Source organism: Theobroma cacao, chromosome 4 (genome assembly GCF_053813885.1).
Source record: "Theobroma cacao isolate CCN51 chromosome 4, ASM5381388v1, whole genome shotgun sequence".
NCBI classification, from domain to species: Eukaryota; Viridiplantae; Streptophyta; class Magnoliopsida; order Malvales; family Malvaceae; genus Theobroma; species Theobroma cacao.
The window spans coordinates 32,856,561-32,866,808 of NC_142642.1; the positions used below are offsets into that span (position 1 = coordinate 32,856,561).

A 10,248-nucleotide genomic window follows, 5' to 3' on the forward strand; every position below is an offset into this window, starting at 1 on the left:
ATACAGCTTTGTTATAAATAATTTTTCAATGGATGGCATCATGATTCATTTTGTGGGTGGTGTTACATCAGAAACTCCAAAAGCTGCTGCAAGGAGACATGATGATTGGGGATGTTGGATTACAGATTGCCCTCAGTACAATTAAATACTTTGTTATTAATATGCCATTAAAATAATCCCCATTGGGATGTGTTATAAGTAAGACTGCATTAAATTTACCATATTATTTTCTTTTTCTTTATATGTAACTAATTTCATTAACTAATGCAAATTAATAATTGTAATAATAATGCATGAAATTGAGTAGAAGAATGTTGTTGACAATGGGGGCTAGAAGTTCAGAGGTTTCTAGTTCAAGCCATAGGGTTGATAAGTAAGTAAACATTTCCATCATCTCATTGCGTTAATAAAAGCTGAGTAGAGTTTTAATAATGAAGGAAAGATTCAAAAAAGTAGATTTAATAGGACATCTCCATAGCCTGACATTTTCTTTCCAGAGTCAAAAGATAGTAGCGAAGGGCTTCCAGTCTTCTTTTGCTTTTGTACATTGTAGACCATGGAAATCATTTTGTCCACTCTGGATTGGATGTAACTAAGACCTCCCCACAGGACAGAAGTAAAGGGGTGGAGTTTCTTATAAAGTCAATTGGTAGCTTCCTAGACTTTGGAAGCTTTACTCAAGTTATTATGCTGAAGTGAAAATACTAAAGATTGCCATCTTCCAACTAAAATTTCAGGGCTGGAAGCTGTAAAGATGCAACAGTTTGAGCCAAACTCAGTGAAAATTTAGTTAAGTAAATAATGATTTATCTCAAGAAGAAGTAGAGCAAGAGAAAGAAATGGTGTCCCTTCCTTTCTGTCGGGCCGTATCTGTGTTTAGCCTAATTTGATCAGGTGTTGGGCACATCACGTGAATACAAGTATGCCAACTGCAGAAGGCAGTGAAGTGGCAACACGTGCAGCAGCTGACACCCATCAACGTGCTTTGCATCCATGGCCCCACCCCCTGAAGCATGCACTGCTACAGCACTTTCATCTCCATTGTAGTTTTGGCTTGTTACCATACTTGTTAAATTTTGGGAGAATACTATGATGAAAAATGAAAAATGTAACGATACATCTCATTCCTTCTCTGTTTTGTTCCAATTTTTGCTGGATTTCAAGAGAGACCCTTTTTCTCTCCTATGCTTCTGAAGCATACATTCCATTTTCATGAGATTTCTCTAAGGTTAAACGTTTCTGCAAATTGGGTTCTCTTGTTTCACAACTTAAAGAAACAACACCGATTGATTTGTTTTCTGTGTTATCATGTCAGCCATGTAGGCTATCATTAAAGGTTTTTTTTCTTGTCGGAGCTTTGAGCATGAGTTCTACAAATGATAAACAGAATCAGAAGATTATCATATAAATTCTATAATACAGCATCAAATGACATTTTATCCCCTACCCCACTCCCCTAGTTTCCACAATGCCTTCTGTTTAAACTCTCTGCCAACTGTTCCATTTGCATGTCAACTGATCAGGGAACAACTAATTTTCCAACAGTAATGACCCAGGAGTTTGACACTCTAGGTGAAATAGCATCCTATGTCTCAACAAAAAGCAGCCAGTTCTCACCAAATTTTCTTCAATGACTGCTTATCTACAAAACAATTATCATGCACATAAAAATAGAGGGGTTTGAACAAAATGAAATTCATGCAACAGAAAATCACAACAATGATTAATTTATGACCAAAACCAAGATTTTAGGCATACAATTACTTTCAACTTTGATGAGTCTACTTGCTGCAAGCCACTAAACAGATTGAAGTGGACAAGAGCCTGTAGAATTAACTTTAGCGGTTCAACTCAATGAAAGTTGCATTGAAAAATTGGAATGGAGAATTAGCTCTTGGCGTCTGCAAATCTAAACTCGAAGAAACTACATAACAACACTAGTTTTTGCTTACAGACTACAGACTATCGTCATCATCATGGAAATGCAATTTAATTTTCGACCCCAAGAAGACTGCCACTCGCTGTCAAGCTCATCAGAACTACAACCTAGAGGATCTGAAAACCATGTCTAGGAGTTACCTTTCAACAACACGTCTATAGCGTCAAGACCATGGTACTTTCTTTACAGTGCCATTGAGTGCCTCTGTGATCAACTTAGTAGAGAAATGTCGGGCCTATTAGGCTAGTGAACCATCAAAAATGAACTCATTGGCTATCAGGTTCACCTGAGTGTTTCCTGCTCCAACCACCAGAACCAGCTTTACGCTCCCCTCGCTTTCTTTTGTTCCTAGGGAAACAGATGTCTGAGGCCAGACATGACCTCAGAGTTGATTGATCCTGAGACACGATGCTTTTTGTTGCACGATTAGGTTCTGATGTTGGAATAGGAGAAGGATTGGTGCTCTCTCCTTCTTCAACTTTCTCTGGTTGATGATGTTGCTCTATAGGTTGACTATTTGTCCTCATTAAAACCTGTCTATCTCCAGCATTTCCTTCATTTTGTATCAGAACATTTTCCACAATCTGCAAATATCATTGGTAAAATAATTAATGGATTCTCAAATGCAATAACAATATCAAGGAGTACGGGGCAGTGATTTTTTGGAAAGAAAAAAAAAACCTAAAATTTCATGTACAAGAAGCAAGAAATCAAGTAACTCAAACAGATACCAGTTTTTCTTTATTGTTTATAAAAAAGCAAGATTGCATATAACCCTTATTCAGTTTTGTACTATATCCTTCGAACCCTTGCAATGAAAAATATAAAAGAATATATCCTGGGGAAAGAAAATGTAGGTCACTCAAGCTTAACAATATCTTATTTCCAGTATAAAGGATAAAATGGAGGGCTCTTTCAAAGATTTGATTTCATATTACACAATTTCAAGCTTCAGTAATTTAAACACTAAACAATGCTTCAATTAAGATATCAGGTAAAACATGATCCAATAATCTACATGGAAGTTTTCTTATGTCAAGAATGCTTACATCTTCACAAGAGTCTCCAATTTGTGGCTGATGGCAGGTAACATCAGCAGATGACAACAATCCAACAGTGCTTTCAATTATATCAGGAACATGAAAAGTTTCCCCATAAGTTGAAATAGAACTTGCAGGCATAACCAGATCTCCAACATCATACTCTGAAATTTGCTGAGTTGTAGTATATGCAGGTCCCACTGATATTGTGTCTCCATTGCCAGCTGAAAATGTAGGGCTTGGAGCAGAGCTGGTCTGAGCATCACAAGCTGCAAGGAGGCTCAAATTCTCCGAGGAAGAAAACTTTGAAGCATTTTTGGACATCACCAGATCAAGCTGACTCCTGATTTTTTGAACCCTAGAATGCACAATTTCAATTTTCCAAAGGACTTGCTCCAAGGAATTATTACCATCTCTGAACTCCAAAAGCAATTGATCATTATTAATGCCAAATTTACCACTGCAATCAGTTTGTTGGTCCATATTGGCTGCACGAAGTAATGACAAAAACAACTTAACAGTCAAAACTAGAGGAAACTGAAATCCACGAGAAAGTATTCTATGAAATGGGAATTCTACCTTAGTAATTATCACTTCCATTTAACAATTAACATGTGATTGTGTTTTTCAACATGTCAGTGTATTTTTATCACACCACCAATGGAGCCACCCATGGCAAAATATTTGATATCTTAGAATCCATTGGTATCCTTTCTTGCAAAATGAATAGTTATGAATGAAGTTAAAATATAGGAAATTAGAAACTTTAGAGAACCCAAAAAAAAAAAAAAGAAAAGCCTCATGCAGGCAAACAGTAAATAGTTTATTAATGGAAGATCAAAAGCAAACTCTTATCTTTTAAAATTTTTAATTCAGATATTTAAAATTTAAGCCCAATTAACCATCCTAGGGAAGTAGGTATACTAGCATAGTTGTATCGACGCTTTTAAGCACTTATCTTGAAATTCAATTTCCAATCCACAGAGTTAATGCAGTATTTGGAAGAATGTTGCTTCACATCATTTGAGAATATGCTCAGTTCCCTCGTCAAGAAACTAGCTCTCTTTAACTTTGAGATTCAAAATTTTACTGCTTTTAAATTGCATATTTTAGTAGGTTGAACAAACCTACAAAGCACAAGATAGCTCTCAGAGTTGTCCAAGATAAAATTCACAAGTTAAGAAAGCAAAAATAGAGTTATTTAACGGGAGAATGATTACCTGTGTTGGCCAAATCATCAGCAATATATGTGCCATCTGGAATGGTTTTCTTGTTTTCTGCGATATATTATTACCAAGAAAGTCACACATGAGCATTGGGGTTAAGGAGAGAAGAGAAAAACACCTAAACCACAATGATCAAGAATTTAAAAAAAAAAACTCATACCAAGATAGGAAAATAAGTTATGGCATGACATGTATGATGTTATATCAGTTGTTTCTTCGATTCTCTTCCGTCTCCTCCTCTTTATCGCCTTTTTACGGTAACAAGGACTAGAAAATGGCAATGACTTTGAACCAAAACCTTCCACTGTAGATTGATCAATTCGTGAAAGTTTTCTCTCATCGTATGCTGCAAGTTCGCTGCCATATTTTAGTGCTTGAGACTCAATTTCTTTGATTCTCAGTTCTGCCCATTTGCAGCGCCACATGAGTGGCCGTATGAAGCTCCTCCAATGACTTGTCAACCTCTTCTTCCTAAACAGGAAGCATGAAAAGGTTAGGTGTATTACTAACTAGAAATGTGAGCAGATGCACTTCAAGAAAAAAGTTTTGCTGCAAGCATATCTCATCAGCCTATGGTAAAATAAAGTAAAAGAACTTTATGATCTCCACAAGCTTGGAATAGACCAGGCAAAACAACTGTTGAAGCATGAGGATGCTGAACAGCTTAAGATTACCAACTGTCTGCTTGGAAAGAACAGAACAGAAAACTGAAGAATTTACCAAACAAAACCTCAAATATTTGAACAGGCATTCCACATCTCAAACAAAAATGTCCTTGGTATGACAATTATTTTCTTAATAACTTCACATTTCTTAAATAAGTACTTCACATTTCTTAAATAAGTATCTTCTCCAAGTTGTAACTACATATTGACTCTATATTGGTTGTAGGCTTCCAAACAAGACAACTATGGTTCTTGCTCTAGATTTTTAATATTTGAAAGCAAATACATATAATGATTAAAAGGTCATCCAGATGGAACAAAAGCACACCTTATATGAAACATACTATTATACGCATCATAAGTAGATGCAAAAGCAGCATCACCAATGAACTGGGATTCCACTTCAGCATCATTCAATCCAGAACATTTCTCAGTATCAGATGTAGTGTCGGCAAATGAGCTGGAACATTCAGTTGCATCTGGGTCCTCAGTTTTAACTGTTCTGGTGTCACCATCATTTGTGCATCCAATTATATCAACTTCAACATCCTCAGGACTATTGGAAGCCTTATTTTGTTTATGCAACAGAACCTCCATGCTATTGATGCTCTCCTTGCAATTATTCATGCACCTTGAACTCTTCCCATCTAAGCGGTCCAAGGGGGTCTTCTTCTCTTTGTCAAGTGCAGCTTTTGCAGTACAATGTGGTTTACTATCTGGACCAACATCCATCAATAGTTGCGCATGAACCATACAACAGTCATACTACCATAAAGCAATTTGCTAAAGAAAATTCCTTCATAGTTCACCTGCAAGCTGATGAAACAAGCTTGTGTTAAATTTATAGAACTCAAATCTTCCAAAATAAAATATGTTTCAACTACAAAAGGAACACTAGTTTCTGAGTTCATTCCACAATTAAATATGGCAGGAGGAACATCGGATGAGGAGAAAATGAATTATGGGAGAAATGAAATTATAGTCCCCTATTGGAAGGTAGAAATATAAACATATTAGACATATGAAATCAGAGGTCCATCTGCAGAGGAATAAGCTCCAAGACATTGATCATGTCTGTAAAACTCTTGCAAATTGTCATCATCACATAACACTATAAATGCCTATAGAGAATGTACATGTCCCACACTACAGAAGCAGACCAAGAGAATGAGAAAGTGAGAAGAGAGAGAGAGGAAATGATCAAACAAAGATATATGGTGGCAGAATGATATGCAAGTACAAGTGCAATGCACAATCCATCAAGTGTATACCACTGTCAATTTCATATGACTATATAAGATAGAGAGACACGGATGCCAATGTCGATTTCAAGGCAAATTAGGTTCGTGTGCAAGGGAAAAAATCAAATGCCTTTGGTTTTCAATTCAAAGTGCAATGCTTACTTAAACCATACATTTCTTCAGACATTTAAAAAATAATAATAAGCTACTATAATAAAGCTTATAAATCCATCTATCTTCACAATGATGTTTATTCTTGAATTTTTAATTTGAATTAAGGCGTTAAAAAGAACTTGCCTGTCAGACAAAACCTTTCCTGAATGTCATTGCTTAATGATTTTCTAAATGTCATTAACTTATCAAAGGATTTGATTCTGCAAATTTCAGAAACTATATCTTCCGAACTTTCAATGTCTTTTCAGAATATTCTAATTACTGCAGTATTTATACAGCCCTATACTTTGGCTTAAGTGAAGATAAAATTTAACTCTAGGATTTCAATGGATAATTAGAAACAAATTTAAGCATTCAGTGACTGATATGACTTTTCGATTTTCTGGTTAAAATATAAAGTAACTTCAACCAAAAAAGAACAAAATGGCAGCAACCTATATTTTGCAGAAACTAAGAAAACCAAAAACAGGAAAAAAAACAAAAGAAAAAGAAAAACCCAGAAGAGCAGTAAAGCCATAGCTCCAAATATAAATTAAAGCTAGCAATCGTAAAAATTCAGATAAGGAAGAAACATGTCACTAGCACATGCATGCATCACCCACAGAAACCACTGCCTGGCAGAGAGAAAAACTTTTTGGGAAAAAAAAATCAATTAGAATTAAAAGCTAACAATCTTCCATGGTAGTAAAATTGAGCTATCATGTCAACATGTATGCTTCACATACATCACATATATGTCCAGTAAGAAATGATGAAAGTAGAGCAGCTAAAACAATTCAACAAACATTTCCAAGCTAAATTCAAACAACCCATCAAGCTGAAGAACGAGACTGAAAAGTTAAAACATGGAAATGAAACATAGGACAGTCGGTTTTAATTACCATGAAATAGGGAAAAAAAGAGCCATAATGTATACAATAAGGAGAAGTAGTAGTACATATATATTGACTAGGTATAAAAGGACGTCAATCTAGAAGGAAAGAAGGAAAAGACAAAGGGACGTACCAGAGAAAGAGAAGTGAAGTTAAGTTAGAAGGAAAGAAGGCGGCGAGGAAAGAGAAGCGAGGAAGTTAACGTTAGAGTAGTAAACCTAAGTGGAAGTTTTAGTTTCGTTGTTACTCGCAGCTCTTCGTGTCTTAGACTTCCCGCTTTTGCTAACAACTTATATTACGTGCCACGCTTCTATTGCTTTTCGACACCTGCGTCTTTTTTATTTGGCTCATGTTTTATGTTTTAATCATGTAACCATATTTACGTTTGAAGTCAATACAAATTTTAAGCATAATATCTAAAAACTTTTAAATTATTTAATAAAATTGAAATAAATCTTTATATTTTTATTAACTTCAATCAATTATTTTTATTTTTATTTTTAATTAAATAAACTCTTATATTTTTATTTTAAGTCAAATAAATTTTTAAATTATTCATTTTATATTACGTGATGCTAACGTGATATGTTAACATGTCATAATTGATGATTATGTGACATATTAACATATCATAATTAATTATAACGTAACATATTAATTTAATATGATAATATAATTATGTGATATTTTTCATCATTCACATTAGCGTTATATTAATTTTATGTAGATATAAAATAACAAATGATATATTGATTAATGAAAATGAGTCAACTATTAATTATTAGGGCTTATTTTGATCCAAAATAAAAATATATGGGTTTGATTGAATGTAATAAAAGAATTAAAGTTTATTTAAATTTTATTAAATAATTTAAAAGTTTTTTCGAGCATTATACTTAAGTTTTTTTAACATAATACTTGAAAGAATTTATGAATTATTCAAATAAATTTTCATTTTCTTATTACATTTCAATCAAATTTATATACTTTTTATTTTAAATTAAATAAATATTTATGACTAATAGTCAATTAATCGTCGTAAGTCAAAATACTATTTATTATTTTTTATCCAGAAGATGATAACGTGGTGCTAACATAATTATATCATCATGTGATATCAATATGTTACTTCATTATCATTATAATATATCAATATATCACATCAGTTGAAAGTTAATTTATTTGTATTATAATTAATTGACTCATATTAGACACATCTTATAAATCTTATATGAAAATGCATACATTTATTATAAGTTAAATACTGAGATGCCAATTAATCTTGTTTTTATATCAAGCTGAAAAGAAAATATTCAATTTGTGTGTTGGTATTCCTCATTCATTTGTGTATAAAAAAATAAATTTTTTTGTAGATTTTCATTAAATACTCAATTTAAGATCTAATTAATTAATATTTATCAAATTCTTAATTCGAGGATTCAATTTTTTATTTCCTTTCATATCATGATGCAACATTTAATTTTATTCATTTAAAAATTGATGAAAAATTTAATAATAATTGTTAAAAAAATAATTAATTCAATTTTATAAACAGTCTATTTTAAATTTATAGTACATATTTTTGAGTTACTATATGACCTGAAATTGAATCAAATTTTTTATATTTCTAAATTCTCTTCTCGTAGTAAACTTCTTCAAAACCCAGATCAATGTATCAAATGAAAAATGCAAATGATGAAGATGTAATGGACTAATAGGTACAATTTTCCAATGTAGAGCCCTCTTTTTCTAGTCCAAGTCCAACTCCTCCAACCTAACCTATCAATCAATTAAATGAAAAAGGTTAAGGTTGTGGAATTGATTGCTATTTCTGAATAAAAAATATATAAGCTTGTGCCTAATTTTGTAGAAAAATGGTAGCAAATTGCCAAAGTCTTTCTACTTATTTTAAATTTCTTCAAGCTTATTGTTAAATTGAATTTATAACTTGGAATCAACCACCTATACACAGATCTAGAAATTGTCCACAACTTGTATGTTCTTTTTTTACTGGAGTAAAAATAAAACAAACAGGATTCTTGAAAATTGTCGACATTTTTTATTTTCCTTTGTATAAGAGCTTCAAATTCAAAATATTTTTTTTTATTTTTATGATAAATTAGTCAAAAAAATTAAAAAGTTGTATGGATTAAAAAAATAAATAAAATTTTATTATTTTATTACGTTCAATCAATCTTTTATATTTAATTTGGGTCAAATACATGTTTTTTTAAAGAAAGAGATTCAAACTCATACTTTTTAATTAAAGATATCATACACTAATTAATGAGCCAAATGCTTAGGTGTTGAGTCAAATAAACTCTTATAATAAATAATGAACTAACTGTCATTAATCTAAACACCACTTATTATTTTATTATCATATAATTTTGACATGAATGATGAAAAATATCATATGATTTTGTTGTAATATCATATCACTATCCATTGTGACATATTAACATGTCACGTTAGTAATATGTGTTATAAAATGACAAATAAATTTTGATTAATGATAATTAATTGATTATTAGTTATAAGTATCTGTTTGATTTAAACATAAAAGCGCAAGGATTCAATTGAATTTAATAAAATACTAATAATTTATTTAAAACCTTTAAAGACATTATGTCAATTAAATATATATTTATGTGTACAATTAAATAAAAAGATACTAGAATAAAATAACATGCAACAAAAAAATTATTTGCCAAATGATAAAAATAATAATCACTATATTATTAATTTCATTAACACTTCTTAAATCACATTTATATATGTTATAAACATAAAAGGGAATAACATCGGTCGCTTTAATGATTAGAATTTAAAATTATAATTAAATAATAATGAGGTAATTAAAAAACAACAATAAAAGAAAAAAAATCATTTTCCCTTTATCTAATCCGTTAATTAAAGTCTTATCCGTGCTCGTCAACTGCTCCTTTCCATTTCATGCGAAACCTACTTTTCTATGGGTTATAATTTTCAAATTCACCGATCAAAACTACCCCTCAAACTCACCAAAACCACACGATAGATAGCCGGACATTTGGTGGAATTAGAGGAGAAAGATAAGAGTATTTACGTA

The 10,248-nt window shown here is 31.9% G+C and overlaps 1 protein-coding gene across 3 annotated transcripts; it reads right to left on the reverse strand.

The window, feature by feature from the left end:
- Positions 1-1,861: 1,861 nt before the first annotated feature.
- On the reverse strand, positions 1,862-7,414 carry LOC18602351 (elongation factor). Of its 3 annotated transcripts, none has more exons than XM_007033678.3 (6): positions 7,291-7,414; positions 5,199-5,686; positions 4,366-4,676; positions 4,200-4,256; positions 2,989-3,467; positions 1,862-2,523 (listed from the first exon to the last, which is right to left on the reverse strand). In XM_007033678.3, exons 2-6 carry the CDS (start codon positions 5,621-5,623, stop codon positions 2,206-2,208), a joined length of 1,590 nt encoding a protein of 529 aa, XP_007033740.3. In that variant the 5' UTR covers positions 5,624-5,686; positions 7,291-7,414; the 3' UTR covers positions 1,862-2,205. The 3 variants fall into 3 exon arrangements, with proteins under 3 accessions (XP_007033740.3, XP_088661257.1, XP_088661256.1); XM_088805131.1 differs by having other exon boundaries at positions 5,199-5,679; positions 7,291-7,405; XM_088805130.1 differs by lacking the exon at positions 7,291-7,414 and adding an exon at positions 7,167-7,185.
- Between the last annotated feature and the right edge of the window lie 2,834 nt (positions 7,415-10,248).

Coding starts and splice junctions, on each gene's coding strand:
- LOC18602351 (XM_007033678.3), bottom strand. CDS start 5,623: ATGGTTCATGCGCAACTATTGATGGATGTTGGTCCAGATAGTAAACCA. Junction 3,468..4,199: donor TGATGATTTGGCCAACACAG/GTAATCATTCTC, acceptor TACTTCGTGCAG/CCAATATGGACCAACAAACT. Junction 2,524..2,988: donor TTGGAGACTCTTGTGAAGAT/GTAAGCATTCTT, acceptor TGATATTTGCAG/ATTGTGGAAAATGTTCTGAT.